This window comes from Coregonus clupeaformis, chromosome 16 (genome assembly GCF_020615455.1).
Source record: "Coregonus clupeaformis isolate EN_2021a chromosome 16, ASM2061545v1, whole genome shotgun sequence".
NCBI classification, from domain to species: Eukaryota; Metazoa; Chordata; class Actinopteri; order Salmoniformes; family Salmonidae; genus Coregonus; species Coregonus clupeaformis.
In genome coordinates, this window is record NC_059207.1 from 30,586,520 (window position 1) to 30,609,003 (window position 22,484).

At 47.8% G+C, this 22,484-nt stretch overlaps 1 protein-coding gene across 3 annotated transcripts in view; it reads left to right on the forward strand.

Moving 5' to 3' along the window:
* The window catches only part of LOC121584924 (transforming acidic coiled-coil-containing protein 1), a 34,141-nt gene that overhangs the window by 3,008 nt on the left and 8,649 nt on the right, over positions 1 to 22,484 (forward strand). Inside the window, exons 1-2 of one of the 3 annotated variants that reach the window (XM_041901181.2) lie at positions 15,707 to 16,456; positions 17,894 to 17,985. In XM_041901181.2, coding sequence (XP_041757115.1) covers positions 16,335 to 16,456; positions 17,894 to 17,985 — 214 coding nt within the window. In that variant the 5' untranslated portion in view covers positions 15,707 to 16,334. Of the gene's footprint in view, positions 1 to 15,706; positions 16,457 to 17,893; positions 17,986 to 22,484 lie in introns of those variants that run through there. The other 2 variants (XM_041901182.2, XM_041901183.2) reach the window with 2 other exon arrangements.

The window sequence follows — 22,484 nt, forward strand, 5'->3', positions numbered from 1 at the left end:
ACAACATGTAAGCTATATTTTGTCTCCAATGTTAATTGAATAAATACATTTGCACAATGAGCACTTGCTGTCTCTCAAATACATAATTACAGTTGTTGGTTAGCTAGCTAGCAAATTTTAGCCATATTAGCATTGACATGGTGTATACCATGTGTATCCTGGTCATATGACTAATATAACGTGAAACGTGAAACCCTCTCTCTCCCAGATGGCGCCAACAGAGAGGGCTGCCTCGCTTCTAGTCCTTAGGAAATGTTGCAGTATTTTGTTTTTTTATGTATTATTTCTTACATTGTTAGCCTAGAAAATCTTAAGTGTAATTACATACAGCAGGGAAGAACTATTGGATATCAGAGCGGCGTCAACTTACCAGTACTACGAACAGAAATACGACTTTCCCGAAGCGGAGCCTTTGTTCGCACCACCCAGAGCATTTGAACTGATTCCAGAGGCCGACCCAAAACAACGCCGCCGGAGGAGAGGGAACCGGAGCGGTCTCCTAGTCAGAATTAGGAGGCGCGCACACCATCCATGGCTTCCGAGTATATTACTCGCTAATGTCCAGTCCCTAAACAACAAAGTGGATGAGATCAGGGCAAGGGTTGCTTTCCAGAGAGACATCAGGGATTGTAACATATTCTGTTTCACGGAAACATGGCTCTCTCGGGATATACTGTCCCCGTCCATACAGCCATCTGGATTCTCAGTACATCGCGCCGACAGGAATAAACATCTCTCCGGGAAGAAGAGGGGTGGGGGGGTATGTTTCATGACTAACGACTCATGGTGTGATTGTAACAACATACAGGAACTCAAGTCATTTTGTTCACAATTCCTCACAATCAAATGCCGACCGTATTATCTTCCAAGAGAATGATCTTCGGTTATTGTTACAGCCGTGTATATCCCCCCTCAAGCCGATACCATGACGGCCCTCAAGGAACTCCACTGGACTTTATGCAAACTGGAAACCATATATCCTGAGGCTGCATTTATTGTAGCTGGGGATTTTAATTGATTGCACCCAAATTTGAGAAAAAGGCTACCTAAATTCTATCAGCATATTGACTGTACCACTGGCACTGGAAAAACGCTGGACCATTGTTACACTCATTTCCCCTGAGTGGCGCAGTGGTCTAAGGCACTGCATCGCAGTGTTAACTGTGCCACTAGAGATCCTGGTTTGAATCCAGGCTCTGTCGCTGCCGGCCGCGACCGGGAGACTCATGGGCGGCGCACAATTGGCCCAGCGTCGTCCAGGGTAGGGGAGGGAATGGCCGGCAGGGATGTAGCTCAGTTGATAGAGCATGGCGTTTGCAACGCCAGGGTTGTGGGTTCGACTCCCACGGGGGGCCAGTATATAAATAAAAAATAAAATAAAATAATATGTATTCACTAACTGTAAGTCGCTCTGGATAAGAGCGTCTGCTAAATGACTAAAATGTAAATGTGAAAATTTCCGCTATGCATACAAGGCCCTCCCCCGCCCTCCATTCTGCAAATCTGACCACGACTCCATTTTGCTCCTCCCTTCCTATAGGCAGAAACTCAAACAGGTAGCACCTGTGCTTAGGACTATTCAATGCTGGTCTGACCAATCGGAATCCACGCTTCAAGATTGTTTTGATCACGCGGACTGGGATATGTTCCGGGTAGCCTCTGAGAATAATATAGACGTACACGCTGATTCGGTGAGTGGGTTAATAAGGAAGTGTATAGGAGATGTCGTACCCACTGTGACTATTTAAACCTACCCTAACCAGAAACCGTGGATAGATGGCAGCATTCGCGAAAAACTGAAAGCACGAACCACCGCATTTAACCATGGCAAGGTGACGGAGAATATGGCAGAATACAAACAGAGTGGTCGTTCCCTCCGCAAGGCAAAAAAAACAGGCAAAACGTCAATATCGAGACAAAGTGGAGTCGCAATTCAACGGCTCAGACAAGAGACGTATGTGGCAGGGTTTACAGACAATCACGGACTACAATAGGAAAACCAGCCACGTCACGGACACCGACGTCTTGCTGCCAGACAAGCTAAACAAGTTCTTTACCCGCTTTGAGGATAACACAGTGCCACCGACGCGGCCAGCTACCAAGGACTGTGGGCTCTCCTTCTCCGTGGCCGACGTGAGTAAGACATTTAAACGTGTTAACTCTCGCAAGGTTGCCGGCCCAGACGGCATTCCTAGTCGCGTCCTCAGAGCATGCGCAGACCAGCTGGCTGGTGTGTTTACGGACATATTCAATCTCTCCCTATCCCAATCTGCTGTCCCCACATGCTTCAAGATGACCACCATTGTTCCTGTACCCAAGAATGCAAAGGAAACTGAACTAAATTACTATCGCCCCGTAGCACTCACTTCTGTCATCATGAAGTGCTTTGAGAGACTAGTCAAGGATCCTAGACCCACTTCAATTTGCATACCGCTCCAATAGGTCCACAGACGATGCAATAGCCATCACACTGCACACTGCCCTATCCCATCTGGACAAGAGGAATACTTATGTAAGAATGCTGTTCATTGACTATAGCTCTGCATTCAACACCATAGTACCCACCAAGCTCATCATCAAGCTTGAGGCCCTGGGTCTCAACCCCTCCCTGTGCAATTGGGTCATGGACTTCCTGACGGGCCGCCCCCAGGTGGTGAAGGTAGGAAACAACATCTCCACTTCGCTGATCCTCAACACTGGGGCCCCACAAGGGTGTGGGCTCAGCCAAGGGTGTGGGCTCAGCCCCCTTCTGTACTCCCTGTTCACCCATGACTGAGTAGCCATGCACGCCTCCAACTCAATCAGCAAGTTTGCAGACGACACAACAGTAGTAGGCTTGATTACCAACAACGATGAGACAGCCTACAGGGAGGAGGTGAGGGCTCTCGGAGTGTGGTGTCAGGAAAATAACCTCTCACTCAACGTAAAAAAACAAAGGAGATGATCGTGGACTTCAGGAAACAGCAGAGGGAGTACCCCCCTATCCACATTGACAGGACAGCAGTGGAGAAGGTGGAAAGTTTTAAGTTCCTCTGCGTACATACCACTGACAAACTGGTATGGTCCACCCACACAGACAGTGTGGTGAAGAAGGCGCAACAGCGTCTCTTCAACCTCAGGAGGCTGAAGAAATTTGGCCTGTCACCTAAAACCCTCACAAACTTTTACAGATGCACAATTGAGAGCATCCTGTCGGGCTGTATCACTGCCTGGTACGGCAACTGCACAGCCCACAACCGCAGGGCTCTCCAGAGGGTGGTGCGGTCTGCACAACGCATCACCAGGGGCAAACTACCTGCCCTCCAGGTCACCTACAGCACCCGATGTCACAGGAAGGTCAAAAAGACCCATGCCCCGTGTAGCTCAGTTGGTAGAGCATTGCGCTTGTAGCGCCATGGTTGTGGGTTCGATTCCCATGGGAGGCCAGTATGAAAATGTATGCACTCACTAACTGTAAGTCGCTCTGGATAAGAGCGTCTCCTAAATGACTAAAAATGTAAAAATGTAAGATAATCAAGGACAACTACCACCCGAGCCACTGCCTGTTCACCCCGCTATCATCCAGAAGGCGAGGACAGTACAGGTGCATCAAAGCTGGGACTGGGAGACTGAAAAACAGCTTCTATCTCAAGACTGTTAAACAGCCATCACTAGCACAGAGAGGCTGCTGCCTACATACAGACTTGAAAATCACTGGCCACTTTAATAAATGGAACACTAGTCACTTTAATGTTTACATATCTTGCATTACCCATCTCATATGTATATATTGTATTCTATACTATCTTAATAATGTTTACATATCTTGCATTACCCAACTCATATGTATATACTGTATTCTATACTATCTATTGCATCTTAGACTATGCCACTCTGATAATATTTATATATTCTTATTCCATTCCTTTACTTAGATTTGTGTGTATTAGGTTTTTGTTGTAGAACTGTTAGATATTACTTGCTAGATATTGCTGCACTGTCGGAACTAGAAGCACAAGCATTTCGCTACACTCGCAATAACATCTGCTAACCATGTGTATGTGACCAATACATTTGATTTGATTTGAACACCTCAAAACAAGACATGCTATCAAGAACAAGATGAAACGAGCTGAAACAGGCCACTTACGATTCCCCACATGGCAGTTTCTTGTCATTCTTGCTACTGTAGCAATCTGGCCATCCAGAATCACAACAACACGCAGACTTCTGCCCCATGGAAGAGCGCACATCGTTTTCGTGACGTTGTCAGCTCACCCATCTACAGACAATAAAAATAGCAGAGGTGAGATGGGATCACCTTGCCTGCTACTTCTAGTTATTCTGAACGGAGCAGAGCAAGTATTGCCTGTTATTACTATGGCTGAGGGATTGGCATATAGTATTTTAACCATGAGTTCAGGTGGGCCTTCGTGCTTCAGCAAACAAAGGAGAGGAGGGGTGCTCAACAACAATGACAACAATCATGAGAATGGCTTACCAAGAAAAACGTGTTGTTGCCTTGATTCACAGACACCCAAATATCACCTATGTATATTTAGACATGGCCTATTGATCAACGAGACACACTATTTATTGTATTATTTTATGGTATAATTTTCCATTTACCATGAAACATATTATAATTATAACTTTTTTATATTGTTGTGTCTCAATGGGCCACTAGGCTATAAATAGGAGCTATGTGCAATGGTCAGGTCACTCTGAGGAAGACATCAGTTTGATGTCAGCCACCTGTTCGCATCCTGTACAATGGATTAAAGTGAGCAATAAGAAATCAATCCCTGCCTTTTTTTTGCTGAGTACTCCAACTGATTTTTACATCAAATTAGTCCTTTTGGAAGTTTTTTTTTGGTAAGCCATTCTGAAATTGTTTCTGTAGTTAGAAACAGGTAAGATTGGCATTCCTGAAACATTATTTGGTAAACATTTTCTTTGATATCTGAGAAACTAAGATAATTGATTGCACTCAAATTTGACATTTTAATTTATATATAGATTCAGATAATATTCAATTAATATAGAACCGGACATCCAATTTGGACCAAGCCTCTTCCTACCAATGAGTAAAAAGCCATGCACGGCCCTCCCCACACGCCATGCCAATCCCACCCCAACAACCAGTATACAGTATCAGTTCTCTATGTTTGACAAGTAGTATGAAGCTGCGGCTTGGAGTATTGCTTCTTCATACTTTGTAATGTATTCCCTGTGAATCTGGTTGTTGTTTTTTGCTTTCATGAAGGACTGGCTTGAATTGTGAGGATGGCTGTACAATTTATTTTAATCATGAGCAAAATCTATTGGTTTTCTACCAAAAGTTGCAAAGAAAATGTTGTGAACTATATAACACAAGAGACCAGCAAAATGGATAAAAGAGTGTGACGGTATAGCAGGAACAGCAGCATCTAGTGGTCAAAACCTGGTATTTTCACACTACTTTATGGTAAATAATGCAAGCGACTTCAATTACAAATGTCTCTGAACAGGGGAAAAAAAACCTCACCAGATTCACAGGGAATATATTACATAGAATGGAGAAGCAATCATCAAAGCCACAACTTCATACTACTTGTCATACTGTATATTGGTTGTTGGGGTGGGATTGGCATGGGGTGTGGGGGTTTGTGGGTGTCGTTTGAGAATGATTTGGGGATTCCTCATCGGGTGTTGGGTACTATACTTATTGAATATTATTTGAATCATATAAATTATAATGGGACATTTGTGTGCAATTAATTAGCGGAATTTCTCAGAGATCAAATTATATTTCAATATTTCAGGAATGCTAATCGTATCTGTTACTAACTACAGAAACGATTTTAGAACAATCTGAGATGGTGGGTGTCGAAATCCTCTTTCTTGTGCTTTTTGAGGTGGAACGGCCCAACCTATTCTGAAATATTCCAACATACAGGTAAAGGAAACACTTGAGTAAATGAGGGATACAAAGTATATTGAAAGCAGGTGCTTCCACAGGTGTGGTTCCTGAGTTAATTAAGCAAATAACATCCCATCATGCTTAGGGTCATGTATAAAAATTCCCAGTTGGAGCAGTGACTGAGACAGCGTTTTCCACCACCATCAACAAAACACCAAATTATGGAATTTCTTGTTGAAGAATGGTGTTGCATCCCTCCAACAGAGTTCCAGACACATGTAGAATCTATGCCAAGGCACATTGAAGCTGTTCTGGCTCATGGTGGCCCAACACCCTATTAAGACACTTTATGTTGGTGTTTCCTTTATTTTGGCAGTTACCTGTAGGCCTTCATTAAACGCAACATATCCCAACATACATTCAACATAACATCTCTAGACCTCCATGTAGTAAAGGTTCTACTGGTCCTCTCATCTATCATTTGTGTGTCTGTGTGTGTTTTCCGCTCTGATTACAATAAAGTTGGGCTTCGATTAAATATGCAGATAGTTAGTTATATATGCAAACTATCTCGGTCACGCTTCCCAAATTCACCATCAAAGGACTTATTGTAGCACTATCTGCACTTATCTCTCCAACTCATCTCTCTCTCCTCCCCCATCCCTCTCTCTCTCTCACTCAGCTAGCACAATTACAAGGGCTTTTGTAACAGTACAAGATGATGTAATGCACTTCAAACTACATCCCCAGGGTGATGCTGTAATGTCAGCTGGCCTGGTTACTGTAACTGTGCCGACCGGCGCTGTACTACACTTCTCCTCTGTTTAATTTAAACACCTGTCATGATGATGCTCTACACACACATGCACACACAAAAGCATGAGAGAAACTAGGCTAAAGCATTACTCCATTCAGTACATCGTTGTAGAACTGTATTCAAACATGGCTTTTACTGCCTGAGGGGGACTGAGAGAGACAGAGAGACTCATGGACTAATAGAGACTGAGAGGGTGAGTGTACTCAGCACTCTAAGCAGTGTTTCTCTCTTATTCCTGTGTGTTCCTGTCTGCCTGAGACTGAGTATCCCAGTCAACACTCTCCAGTTTGACAGTGAGAGAGACCTGGTCAGATACCACTGATCGCCTCTAGGTGGAGCGCTCCTCCCACACAAGGCAGAGAAGGGTCCTGTGTATACACCATGAGTTTACCTTGAATGAAGCTGTTATAGTGCTGTATGGGGCTGAGGGTGTAGGACTGTATGGCCTTAAAATATAGGGGACTGTATCATCAATACAATTTAGGCTCTGATCTTGATTACCGTCTGGTAATATGGTCAGGTGCAGCAAAGAAAGACCTAGCAAAGCTGCAGCTGGCTCAAAACAAAGCAGCACGCCTCGCCCTTAACTGCACACACAGAACTAACATCAACAACATGCATGATAGTCTTTCATGGTTGAGGGTTGAAGAGAAATTGACTACTTTTCTTCTAGTCTTTTTAAGAAACGTGTGTGTTGAAAATGCCTAACCACTTGTATAATCTATTTGCATACACTTCAAACAGACATATATACCCCACCAGAGACGCCACTATGGGTTTCTTCACAGTACCCAAACCAAAAAACTGATTTAATGCGTCGCTCAGTTATGTATAGAGGCATGTCAGCATGGAATGCTCTGACACCAGAGGTTACTCAGGCAAAAAGCAAGTTTAGCTTTAAAAAACAGCGCCTCTCCTCTTTCTAAATATCTAATTTACCTGTACTGAATATAAGAATATGAATATGTATATATGAATAGTGTGTAAATAGTATTTTTGATGTCTCTTGGTTTCTTTCTTATATATAACTCTTATTTATTTGTATTTTGAATGTAATGTAATATCTTATGTTGTTCTTGTCTATAACTGTTCTGTACTTTGTCATGTATTTGTACGTTTTATGAGGACCCCAGGAAGAGTAGCTGCTGCATGTGCAGTAGCTAACAGGGATCCTAATAAACGAAACGAAACCAATGCTGCGGTTCATCGCAACATTACAGTATGTACTTGCCAAGTAGGGCCAGAGAGATGTGTTGACTTCTGTTTACCACCAGATGGGACTGTTGCGCCTGTTTTTGTCTCAGTGCCACAGCTTCACCAGGCAGCCATGTTATTATAGGAAAGATAAACTTACTGTTCAGATCTTTATTCAGAATCATTGGAGGGATTAAAATGCTTTTGGTAATCCACATATGTGTGTCCTAGCGTGCTCAATTATCTCATATGGTATCACATCACTCCTCATGTCGCTATGTGGCTACTATGAATGTTTATACTAGTTATATTTAGCTCCTTACCACACACACATCTGTGACTTTCAGTCAATTCTTAATTGAATGAAAAGGATGATAGGTTAGGCTGCCCGCACATACACACACACACACACACACACACACACACACACACACACACACTCACACACACACACACACACACACATACACACACTCACTCACACACACACACACACACACATACACATACAATCCACACACACACACACACACACACACACACACACACACACACACACACACACACACACACACACACACACACACAGTGGTCTGCTAGTTGTCTGGGTCCAGAGGGATAGAGTTAGAATGTGGTCTGGGTTCAGATGGAGACAAAGATTCCAGACACAGGGAATGTGACCCTCTGTGTTTACTCAGGGAAGCTGAAGTTGTCTATAGTCACAAATGTGACTGGGCTTGTATGTCTGTTAGAAATGATAATATCCTTATTTACTCTTCAGAAATAGCCTCTGTTTGACTTAAGCTCTCTGAAGCTTCCTGGAGTGAGATCTTTGGTGTGGTTGTCAGCGATGTAGTGATGGTGTGGTGGGGAATCAGGCGCAGAAGCAGAGGTACAGTCCAACAAGACTTTACTATGCAAAATAATCCACAGACGGCAGGAGGCCAAACAGACGCGCACAGGCGTCAACACACGATCGCACGAAAACACAGTGCGCAAAACTCTCCTAAACAGATGAGGACACTACTAATACTGGCGTACTGGAAAAATAACACAGCTACGCAACCATCTGACAAGCGACAATTACACACAACACTATACACACAAACAGGGAACTAAATAGGGTGCATAATGAGACCTAACACAAAACAGGTGTGGCTAACAGACAAAACTAATCAAACAGGAAACACAGAACATAGAACGGTGGCAGCTAGAATTCCGGAGACGACGAACGCCGAAGCCTGCCCGAACAAGGGAGAGAGGCAGCCTCGGCCGAAACCGTGACAGTACCCCCCCTTGACGCCGCGGCTCCAGACGCGCGCCGACTCCGGCCTTGGGGACGACCCGGAGGCCGCGGCGCAGGGCGCGTCGGATACCCCCGATGGAATTCCGTCAGGAGCGACGGGTCCAAAATGTCTCTCCTCGGCACCCAGCACCGCTCCTCGTACCCCTCCCACTCCACTAGATACTGAAGACCCCCCCTCCGACGTCTAGAATCCAAGATGGATCTCACGGTGTACGCCGGTGCCCCCTCGATGTCCAACGGGGGCGGAGGAGTCTCCAAGATCTCATGTTCTTGGAGTGGGCCCGCTACCACCGGCCTGAGAAGGGACACATGGAACGAGGGGTTAATACACTTATACTCCACTGGTAACTGTAATCTATAACAAACCTCGTTCAACCTTCTCAGGACTTTAAATGGCCCTACAAACCGCCGACCCAGTTTCCGACAGGGCAGGCGGAGGGGCAGGTTTCTGGCAGAGAGCCAGACTCGATCTCCAGGTGCGTACACAGGCCCCTCACTGCGGTGTAGGTCGGCGCTCGTCTTCTGTCGACGTATGGCACGCTGCAGATGGACGTGTGCAGCGTTCCACGTCTCCTCCGAGCGCCGCACCCACTCATCCACAGCGGGGGCCTCGATCTGGCTCTCATGCCATGGTGCCAGAACCGGCTGGTACCCTAAAACACACTGAAAAGGGGTTAGTTGGGTGGAGGAGTGGCGGAGAGAGTTCTGTGCCATCTCGGCCCAGGGCACATATCTCGCCCACTCCTCCAGCCGGTCCCGGCAGTATGTTCTGAGAAACCTGCCCACATCCTGGTTTACGCGTTCCACCTGCCCATTACTCTCCGGGTGGTAACCCGAGGTGAGGCTCACCGAGACCCCCAACCGCTCCATAAAAGCTCTCCAGACTCTGGAGGTGAATTGGGGACCCCGGTCAGCCACAATGTCCTCGGGCACCCCGTAGTGCCGGAACACATGAGTGAATAGTGCTTCGGCGGTCTGTAGGGCAGTAGGAAGACCCGGCATGGGGAGCAAACGACAGGCCTTAGAGAACCGGTCCACAACGACCAGGAGTGTAGTATTCCCTTGAGAGAGGGGAAGGTCAGTTATAAAATCCACCGAGAGGTGGGACCATGGTCGTTGTGGAACGGGCAGGGGCAGTAACTTACCCCTAGGCAGATGTCTAGGCGCCTTACACTGGGCGCACACCGAGCAGGAGGAAACATAAACCCTCACATCCCTGGCCAACGTGGGCCACCAATATTTGGCACTAAGACAGTGCACTGTCCGGCCGATACCCGGATGTCCAGAGGAGGGTGACGTGTGAGCCCAATAGATCAATCGATCCCGACACTCGAGCGGAACATACTTCCGACCCTCCGGGCATTGTGGTGGACTAGGTCGGTGCGTAATGCCCGCTCGAGCTCAGAATCGAGCTCCCACACCACCGGTGCCACTAGACACGACTCCGGCAGTATGGGAGTGGGCTCCACGGACCTCTCCTCCCCGTCATACCGCCGAGACAGCGCATCTGCCTTACCGTTTTGTGACCCAGGGATGTAGGTGATCTTAAAAGAGAAACGGGTCAAAAACATACTCCATCTAGCCTGTCGAGGGTTCAGCCTCCTCGCTGCCCGGATGTACTCCAGGTTACGGTGGTCCGTCAAAATGAGGAAAGGGTGTTGAGCCCCCTCAAGCCAGTGCCTCCACACCTTAAGGGCCTGTACCACAGCTAACAGCTCCCTGTCCCCTACGTCATAATTTCGCTCCGCCGGGCTGAGCTTCTTGGAATAGAAGGCACAGGGGCGGAGTTTAGGTGGCGCGCCTGACCGTTGTGAAAGCACGGCGCCAATACCGGCCTCAGACGCGTCCACCTCTACCTGAAATGGTAAAGAGGGATCCGGATGCGCCAGCACCGGAGCCGAGGTGAACAGGTCCTTCAGCTTCTCAAACGCCCTGTCCGCCTCGACTGACCACTGCAGACGCACTGGGCCCCCCTTTAAGAGAGACGTGATGGGAGCTGCCACTTGCCCAAAACCCCGGATAAACCTCCGGTAGTAATTCGCAAACCCCCAAAAACTGCTGCACCTCTTTCACAGTGGTTGGTGTTTGCCAATTACGCACGGCTGACACTCGGTCTACCTCCATCTTCACCCCTGACGCAGACAACTGATACCCCAAAAAGGAAATCGACTCCTGGAAAAACAGACACTTCTCTGCCTTCACATACAGGTCGTGCTCCACCAGCCTCCGCAACACCCTGCGCACCAGGGCCACATGCTCGACACGGGTAGGTGAGTACACGAGAATGTCATCTATGTACACCACGACTCCCTGTCCCTGCATGTCCCTGAAGATCTCATCCACGAATGATTGGAAAACTGACGGAGCATTCATCAACCCGTATGGCATGACTAGATACTCGTAATGGCCCGAGGTGGTACTAAAGGCTGTTTTCCATTCATCATCCTTCCTGATGCGCACCAAGTTGTACGCGCTCCTGAGATCTAATTTCGTGAAGAAACGCGCCCCATGCAACGACTCAGTCATGGTCGCAATCAGCGGGAGTGGATAACTATACTTCACCGTAATCTGATTGAGACCACGGTAATCGATGCACGGACGCAAACCCCCATCCTTCTTCTTCACGAAAAAGAAACTCGAGGACGCGGGGAAGTGGACGGCCGTATGTATCCTTGTCTCAGTGATTCGTCTATGTAAACCTCCATAGCTTTCTTCTCCTCCTGAGACAGAGGATACACATGACTCCGTGGGAGCGCAGCTCCCTGCCTGAAGGTCTATCGCACAATCCCCCTGCCTATGGGGTGGCAACCGCGTCGCCCTCGCCTTACTAAACGCAATAGCCAAATCCCCATACTCAGGTGGAATGTGCAATGCGGGCACCTGGTTTGGACTCTCCACCGAGGTAGCCCCTATGGAAACGCCCAAACATCTACCCACACACTGAGCAGACCACTCCATCAGAGCCCTCTCCTGCCACGAAATAACGGGGTTATGGGTACTTAACCAGGGCATGCCCAGCACCACCGGATACGCAGGAGAGTCAATCAGAAACAGTTGAATTATCTCCTGATGACTCCCCTGCGCACACATCCTAAGTGGCGCCGTGACCTCCCCTGATCAAGCCCGTACCCAACGGACGACTATCTAGGGCGTGAACGGGGAAAAGGAACATCAACAGGGAGAAGGGGAAACCCTAACTCTAAACAAAACTTCTTATCAACAAAATTCCCAGCCGCGCCTGAATCTACCAGCGCCTTATACTGGGAATGAGGTGCCACCTGCCGGAAAACGCACAGGCATACAAAAATGGGCAACAGTGAGCTCTGGGTGAGTGGGGCGCCTACTCACCTGGAGGGAATCCCCAGTGCGGGACCTGTCGTCATCTCCCCGAGGAGGCCATCCCCAGCACCTAGCCGCGGTGTGTCCTCCCCGACCACAGTTGGTGCAGTGGATGGACCCCCTCACCTGCCGACTCCTCCTATCTCTAGCGCCAGCGCCCCGAGCTCCATAGGACACGGCTCGGATGCGCTGGAGGGTGAAATGGACGGACCCCCCTCAGGACGTCCGCGGGTGGCCAATAGGTTATCTAACCTGATTGACATGTCGACCAGCTGGTCGAAAGAGAGACTGGTGTCCCTACAGGCCAGCTCCCTACGGACGTCCTCTCTTAGGCTACATCGATATATATCGACGAGGGCCCGCTCATTCCACCCTGCATCAGCCGCTAGAGTCACGGAATTCAGCGCGAATTCCTGAGCACTCCTCCTCCCCTGCCGGAGGAAGACCAGACGCTCCCCGCCGCTTTCCCCTCCGGGGATGGTCGAACACCGCCCTAAAGCGGCGGGAGAACTCGTCGTAGGTGATACTCGCGGCGTCGATCTTCCTCCACTCCGCGTTGGCCCATTCCAACGCCTTCCCGGACAGGCAGGATATCAGGGCAGACACGCTCTCATGCCCCGAGGGTGCCGGGTGTACGGTGGCCAGGTACAACTCCACCTGGAGGAGGAATCCCTGACACCCAGCCGCGGTTCCGTCGTAGGCCCTCGGGAGAGCGAGTCGGATCCCTCGGTGTTCTGGCGCTGGAATGGGCAGGCTGGCCGATGGTGCTGGCTGGGCTGGCGGTGAGGAAGGTGTTGGAGGTGCGCCCCAGCCTCGGAGCGTGGTGATTACCTCCTGCAGGGCGGTTCCCATCTGGAGGATCTGTTCCTGTTGCTCCCGAACCTGGACCTCCAGTCTCGTCGGCGCTGCTTCGGCTCCCGCTGATTCCATGTTTAAGGGGTGTGTAATTCTGTCAGCGATGTAGTGATGGTGTGGTGGGGAATCAGGCGCAGAAGCAGAGGTACAGTCCAACAAGACTTTACTATGCAAAATAATCCACAGACGGCAGGAGGCCAAACAGACGCGCACAGGCGTCAACACACGATCGCACGAAAACACAGTGCGCAAAACTCTCCTAAACAGAGGAGGACACTACTAATACTGGCGTACTGGAAAAATAACACAGCTACGCAACCATCTGACAAGCGACAATTACACACAACACTATACACACAAACAGGGAACTAAATAGGGTGCATAATGAGACCTAACACAAAACAGGTGTGGCTAACAGACAAAACTAATCAAACAGGAAACACAGAACATAGAACGGTGGCAGCTAGAATTCCGGAGACGACGAACGCCGAAGCCTGCCCGAACAAGGGAGAGAGGCAGCCTCGGCCGAAACCGTGACAGTGGTTCTAGAAGTCTCAGTGTGTTCCCAACTGCATGGGTTCGAGGCTAGAGCATGGCTGTGTGTCTGTAGCTCCGCCAGTGTTCCATGTGTGCTGAGCTATTTCTGGGTCCAAGGAAAGGAGTTACATAAGACCTGATTAGTCTCTCTTTCTCTTCATCTCCCTCTCTTTCCTCTCCTCTGCACATTTTCCTGCCTGTGAGTCAAGGTGACTGAGACCTTCCTGTGTTTGTGTGCGAGTGCGTTCATGTGTACTTGTGTTTGAGGTGGGCTGTTTATCCTACCTGTAGTGTGGGTGTAGCCTTGTGAAACCAGCCTAATCTCACGATAGCTCACATTCTGAAACGAAACGTGAGCATAGCGGTTTGGCTAGTTGACCAGGCTAGTGTGGGTGGACCCTGGTCTATACAGGTGTAGAGAGAGGTGATAAGGTTCAATAGCTCCCCTAACAGGTCTGTCCTGCCTGCTACAGACAACAGACAATAGAGAGGGGAGGGAAACAATGCCATACATCCCTGATAGCTATGACAACAAATCCTACCAAAATATATACACAGTACACACTCACTCTCTTTCTCTTCTGCCCTCCCTCTCTCTCTGTCAAACGGTCACAGAGAGCTGTGCTAAATAGGGTTCGGTCTGAGAGAGAGAGAGCGAGAGAGAAAAAAAGAGAGAGTGACAGAGAGGGAGAGACAGGGTACCCTCTGTGTGTGTTTGTGGGTTCTCCAGCTTTCTGATCACGTCTGAGCAGAAGAGAGCAGAGTAAAGGGAAAATACAAGAGACGCTTTCCTCTGTTACCTCTATTTATCCGTACCTCGTTCCTCTCTTCTACAGAAGCAAATAGTTATTAGATTAGTCATGGTTGATGTTTCTCATACAACACATCTCATTTGGCTTGGCCTAGTTATGTGTGTGTGTGTGTGTGTGTGTGTGTGTGTGTGTGTGTGTGTGTGTGTGTGTGTGTGTGTGTGTGTGTGTGTGTGTGTGTGTGTGCATGTGTTTCAGTGAGTGGGATGCATGTTAATCAGAGTTGTGTCAGTGCATTTGGTACTCAGTGCTGTGTGTCAATGTGTCTGTGTGCATGTTTTGTGAGTTATGTAAGCCATCATGAACAGCCTCTAGGTGTGTGGTTGTATGTGTGCACGTTTGTGTGTGTGTGTGTGTGTGTGTGTGTGCGTGTGTGTGTGTCTGCAGAGTTGGGAAGGAGAGAGTTTCCACATGGTTGACTAACCACAGCCTGCCATGGTCACACAGTTACAGACACGTTCCATAGAGAGTATAAAGAGCTCTGGAGGGTGGTTGTATATTCATAGGAGGAACTAAATGTTCACGTTTGATTTGTTTTGATGTTACAGATTAATTAGACTGTAATGACAGAGGATAGAAGAGTCAGTGGAACAGATACAGCCCAAGAGCAAACTAAATGTTGGTATTCTTATCTAGATAGACTAGATAGAGTGCATCTCCGAGTTGCTGTCTGTCCACCCAGCCTGATTCACTCTGATCCTCTGCAGACACATCTTTCTATCTATTGGTCTCTTAGATCTCCTGTCCTCTAACAGAGTATGTCTGGTCAGGTCTGACCCCCCCCTCTCCCCTCCCTCTCTTCTCCTTCCTCTCACAACACGCCTTGAATCTCTCCTCTATCACAAGAGTAGCCTGAGAGAGTTGGGGGAGGGGGGAGGGTGGAGGGCTAGGCAAACTCATTTTGGGTGGGAGTGAGAGAGAGCGAGGGAGGGTGAGAGAGAGGAAGAAGGAGGGAGGAGGGAGCAGTCTGGCAGCCAGCTGATCACTGCTCTGGCATTCAGAGTCGAAGCGGAGGATGGAGAGAGAGAGGCTGAGAGAAAACAGAGAGAAGCAGAGGGAGAAGAGGCTACTGATGCTACAGTAATCTGTAATCTAACAGAGAGTAAGAAACCAACAGCGTCATCTCAGATCTATCAGCCTCTTGTCACGGTTTGTTCCGGGATCAACAATGCAGAAGAGCAGTCTGGGAAACGAAAGCAAGAGGAGGAAGTGAAGAGAGAAACAAGAGATGCCATAAAATCAACATCCTTCCAAAAAGAGAGAGAGAGAACACACGGATAAGCTCCAAGACAGAGAGAGAGAAAGAGAGAGAGAGATACAAGTAAACAGACTGTGGTGAGTCACTCCTCCTCTCTTCTCCTCTCCTCTGGTGTGTTGTTGCTGATTCACAGAGGAGCAGCAGAACTAAGAGAGGAGTCCAATCCAGAGCCAGAGGAGGAGAACCAGACTGTGAGGGAGTAACAGAACCGACAGTGGAACTGTAGAACACGTGAGGGACCAGACCACTACAACCAGGAGTATCATCAAACCCAGTGGGGTGGAACCGGACCCAGAGGGTTGTATACTGTATAGAGGAGCTGGTGCGTCTCTGTAGAGATGTCCTGGGGGTCTTTGCTGTCTCCGGTCCAGTGGGCTAAATGGACTTGGTCAGCTGTACGGGGGGGAGGGGAGGATGAGGGGGAGGAGGGAGCCCCCGGAACCAATGATGAAGGGGAAAAGTAAGTGGGCTACAGGTGTGTGTGTGTGAGTGAGTTTGTTCGTGTGCATGTGTGTGTGATGCCTGATGCCTGTCTGGCACACGTGAGAGAGGGAGAGAAATAAAGAGAGATTGCGTGTGTACATGTGCTGAGAGATCACTGTGTGTGAATGGCAACAGGCTGAATGTGTGTCTGGCTCCTCCTGCCAGGATGACTTGGGGTAATTTGCTGTTATTATTCATACAGATAGATATAGATATAGATATAGAGAGAGAGAGAGAGAGAGAGAGAGAGAGAGAGAGAGAGAGAGAGAGAGAGAGAGAGAGAGAGAGAGAGAGAGAGAGAGAGAGAGAGAGAGAGAGAGAGAGAGAGAGAGAGAGAGAGAGAGAGAAGCAGATGTGATGTTGTTGTGATATGGTCTCTTGTCTTCCCTTGCACCCTGTGTAACAGTGACTAGATGATATTGTCATGTCTAAAAGCAGAGTCGGTCAGGTGACCACACACACACCCAGGCATTTACTCCATTACACACCCAGGCATTTACTCCATTACACACCCAGGCATTTACTCCATTACACACCCAGGCATTTACTCCATTACACACCCAGGCATTTACACCATTACACACCCAGGCATTTACTCCATTACACACCCAGGCATTTACTCCATTATACATCCAGGCATTTACCATTACTCCATTCCAGACATTATTATGAGCCATCCTCCCCTCAGCAGCCTCCTGTGAACCACAGATACTTAGGAAAATATGTCTTCCTTTATGTGTGTTTGAGTGAGTGAAGGGCAGGAGAGGGATGGGGGAAGGTTTGGGAAAGTTGGGGGAAGGGAGGTTGAGTTTTCTAAAGATGTGGGATTTTTTGTGCTAGTTTCTAGTTTCCAAGTAACCGTCCAAGATTGCAGTGTAGAGGTCATCGCTGGGACTTAATTTCTGATTGTCTTTCTCTGCTTTGTATGTGTGTGTGTGTGCGTGTGTTTTTAAGGATTACTCTGTGTGGTTTAGATGTGATGTGTGTGTGTGTGTGTGTGTGTGTGTGTGTGTGTGTGTGTGTGTGTGTGTGTGTGTGTGTGTGTGTGTGAGAGAGAGAGCGCTGTCTGTATTCCGGGAGCCTGTGTCTTTGTTCCCCTGAGCTGTTTTTCATTAGTGTGTGGACGGTTTGATGTGCATTTAACTGCATGGGAGCACAAACACACACTTTGGAGCACAGCATGGAAATAAATCGGGCAGCTGAGGCAGCAGACCCTGATACTGTGTGTGTATTTGAACATGAAGAAACGGATCAGTGTGTTACAGATCTGGGTGTGTTGTGTCAGCTAAGGCTTTAGTCCAGTCTGGCTCAGTCTGGCTCAGTCTGGCACACAAACACAACTTTGGAACCATGGAGGTGCTATATAAACTTGTAATCAATCTCTCTCTCCCTCTCTCTCTCTCTCTCTCTCTAGTTCGGACTCAGAAGGGAACTTTGAGACCCCAGAGGCGGAGTCTCCTGGCCTGCTGAATGACCTGACCCAGCTGGATAACTCTGCCCACACAGGTGAGATGATGTCCTCTCTACCTGTGTGTCAGCGAAACCCCTCCTGCTCAGTAGGAACAATGATAGCAGGTGGTTGTAAGCTACTCTAGCATCGCTCTGTAAAGCCATCGCTCTGTAAAGACCTGAAGTACTGGCGCGTCTTCACCAATAAAGACTGGCTTAAGATGAACAAGTGTGCCCCTCCAACACACACATACCCGCGCACGCCGCTGACATCGCAAACCAACAGCACACACGGGTGATAAGAAACAGTTAATGTGTTGTTGACCATTGTAGAGTTTTATAGACAAATAATATTATCCTATTAAAATGTTAAACTGCTCTGTGGCGTCTTGGACTGGATTCGTTCATTTGTTTGGGATTCATAATCTTAGTTCTGGACACAATGCAATTTAGAAAATGGGATTCTATGATCCTAATGTACTAAATCTCCTTTGTCTCTGTAGACAATAACAACCTCGCCTCTTATAGAACAGCAGCCAGTCACATGCTGTCTGCCTGTGTATTTCTGGGTTACTGACATAAATAAAACATTGACTGAGAGATAATTCAGTCTGGAGGAATAATAATAGTCTACTTGACTACAGCACCGCAGGGAGAAATTACACGGTAACAACACAACACAACACTATATATTAGATGTATGTCGTCTGTTGACTGGGTTAGAAGTCTGAGCAGAGTTGGAATTTAGGGTTTCTGAAGAATTGGAGGCCTGTCTTGTTATTGTGCTTGATTGTTTAGAGAAATCAAATAGACCCTCCCATCTCCCCCTCCCCTCTCTCTCTCTCTCTCTCTCTCTCTCTCTCTCGCGCTGGTCAGTGTGGTACCCTGTTAAACTGTGTAGAGGCTGTTGTTTATTGGTTGCTAGGCTACAGGGTGAGGCCTAAAGGCCAGGGGCAAGGTTGTCCTGCTATACTCCCAGATGATTCTGGTTAGAGTTGGAGCTAGGGAATGTTTATTCTCCTGTTCAGACAGCAGACATATGGGATTGTCATATCCCGGCAGGGCTGCTTCAGCTTCACAATGCCAAGGTGGCCCCCATGAGCCATGGCCAACACTTGTCCTCTGAGCCTGCTTGGTATGACGATGCAGTTTCCGCAGGCCAGACGTGTCATACCAGCATGACAGCTCATGTTTGAACCTGGCACATGGTTGGAGTTCCGATGGGTGCTGTGCCGGCCAGCCATTGGCTACGTATTTCCCCACAAGGTCGTGAAGATGGGGTCGTTGGCTGATTCTTGGGTCAGCTTCTTGTGCGACACTGTGTCTTGGAGAGTGAGTGTAGGAGCTGGATGAGGTCATCTGAGTCAACCTGGGCACAGGTGGAGTCTGGGGGAACTTAGCGCTAAAGGAAGTCGGCCAACACATTGTCCCTGCCCGGCCTGAACTGCAGCTTAAAGTTATACTGCTGGAATCGGTCTGACCAGCGGTACATGCGGAGGAGCTTGTGTCCTGACCCGGAGGTAGACATCAAGGCTGTGGGGCCTGGTGGTCGGTGCGCAGTTTGAAAGAACTGTGTTGACCAAGTTGGACACCCATGGGAAGATGTCCACCGGCTAGATAAATCCATCCTCCAGCTGCTTGTGTAGATCCTTATTGACCTCCTTGCAGGATATGCCGTAGAGGCTGAATGACTGGAGTCACCATAGGGCCGAGGAGGGTTATTATGTGCAAACGCTGTCAGGGCACCTACGTCGTTGAAGAGGGTAGGCCATGGGGAGGCGACGTGCAGGATTGTTGAGCCACTGTTGTTCAACAGAGAGAACCCCAGGCTGGTGAACAGGTCCAGACCTAAGATATTAGTGCCCTGTCGTGTGATGTGGAAGGGGAACTAAATGAGGGCCTTGTTGCCATACTGCACAGGTGAGTGTATAAAGCAGACAACATCAATCACTGAGCGCCCATATCCGTACAGGCTAAAGCTGGGCGGCTGGAGGGGCAGGTGGGACATGAACTGCTCTTAGGTGGCCATGTTGAGGAGCAACACTTTTGCTCCTCTGTCTAGCACGAGAGGAATGCAGGAGTCACCCAGGTATACAGTACAAGTGGAAAACCCAGTCGGGTTTGAGCCAACAGTGCGAGTGACAGGAGGTGGCGTGGCCTGGGGCATGACCCAGGCCAGTTTGAGACAACTTTGTGAAAGACTGGAGGGGGCGTGTCTGTGGGGTGTGATCCAGCTGGGTTTAAGCCAACCAGGCGAGTGACAGGAAAGGGTGTGTCTGTGGGGCTTGCTTGTTGCACAGCACTGGAAGCATGTGTTTGTGCCTCACAGATCTTAGTTGCACAGTGAGCTGCTGATTTCACTTGGGAAGCTATGGCTACAGCTTTTGCTAAAGTCAGATCATCCTCTTCAAGGAGAAGCCTCTCCCGCACGAGTGAACTTGAGGTTCTTTCAATTAACTGGTCCCTGATAATTTCATGTCGAAGATATCCGAACTGACATACTGCGCTAGCCCTTTAAGATCAGTGACGTACTGTGTCACTGACTCACTCGCGCGCTGTCGAAAATGCAGCCTTTCAGAAGCACACTCTGTTTCTTTGCAAAATGTCCATACAAAAGTTAAACAGCTGCATCATATGTGTGCGCTTCCCTGAGCGTTTGGAAAATGCGCTGGCCCTCGGCACAGAGACAGTGGAGAAGAATGGCTCTTTCCCTCTCAGGGCTAACAACATCCAGTCCGGTAGCTAGCATGTATGTCACGAACGACAACTTCCATCTGTCCCATGGGATTGTTGGTTCGCCCGTGTGAGGCCACTGCTCCGGTGGAGGATAGGGATATTGTAGAAATACTTTCAGCCATCCTCGCTCGCCAAATGTTATTTTGGAAAAGAACCAAACAAACACTTGTTTTCAGTTGAGCCTGATGTTTATATAAACGAGTAACATCAGATAGAAAGAGGCGAAGCAAGAGGGATAACTGGGCCCAAAATCAGTATTTTCCAGCAGGTGGCGTTTTTCAATTTTTTTCGCTCATTAAGCGAGTAGTTTTTGTATGGAGAACAATGAGATTGTCAAAAATGTAATGGCTTATTTGCCTTGTGTGGCTTATTTGATCTGATATAAGTTTCGTAATGCTTAGGTTGTTACGAGTGTACTGATGTAAGTAGAACAATTGACATCCTGGCAACTTTGAGAAAAAACACTTTAAATATCGGAGTTGTGCCTGGTCGTCACTAGTTACCACAGCCACAAAGTCATAAACCCCGCCCATTTCTTCTTCTTAAAAGGTTATTTTATTTTGTCTGTGTCATAAACCCCGCCCATTTCTTCTTCTTAAAAGGTTATTTTAAACCTAGCTTTAACCACACTGCTAACCTTATGCCTAACCCTAATCTTAATTTAAAACCAAAAAAGCAAATTTGTTTTCATGAATTTTTATGATATAGCCAATTTTGACTGATGCTATGTTAACTAGTGGAAACCATTTTGCCTACACGTATCTGCTCTCTCATTGGCTAGAATGGTCCCACCTGATCTTGCCTCCTCCCGACTGCCTTCCATTTTTGAAGACATTTATTTTCATTGTTATGAGTGGCCACTAGACTATCTGGTCAATATAATGGATAATCTGTGGTAGCATCTCACATACAACAGAAATAGAACAACCAAATCACCTAGTGATTTTCGATAACAACATATCAACAAAACAGACTGTGCAATCGATGATACGAATCATGGAAGCTATAATAAAAAATCAGTGCTGAACACAACAGATCTGACACAGAGAGTGAGAGCATTGAGCAATATCACAAGTGTGTGTGTGAATTGCAGTGTAGTCACATTGTTCTGCGTTCCTGGGCTTTGTGCTGGATTTCTCTGTAACAGAGAGCTCACTGTACAGCAGTATGAGTCAGCAACTCTGACATAACCACCCACACACACACTGGGCTAGAGCCTCTCTTCTCTCAGCAGTGTAAGCCCAGACTGAATTGAGCAGCCCCAGCCCCCAGAGAACAGAAGCATGTTAAGTGCATTGCCGTCAGCTGTTATAAACACAGCAGGATCCTGGCTAAACATGCACTCAAAGCATTACTGTGCTCTTAGGGAGAGGACCATTGTGTTTGTGTGTGTGTTTGATGTTGACAAGGTTTTTGTTGACGCAGGGACCATTGTAAGGGACCAATTTTAGCATTCTAGCAGGGAGTCAGGAGCCATTCTGATTGTTCTAACAGGAAGTGAGAGGCCATTCAAACATAGCTCAGTCCACAAGCTGCAGCTCAGCTAGTCACGCTTTTAACTAGACATGGACTGAGGCTGGCCTGCAGTGCATTAAATGTTCCCTGTGTTTTGAGCCACTGTCCACAATTCCAGATATGTTTTTCACCCTGATGCAGTGGGAACTGAGCTCCCACAGAGAGAATATCCTATAGAGAAAATATAAGCTATAGAGAGAGTGGTGAAGAGAGATGTGCATTTCCTGTAGTATATTATCTGAAACAAGAAAACCATACAAAGATAAATCCCAAGATGTATTTGCTGCTAAAATGTCTGTTGTTGT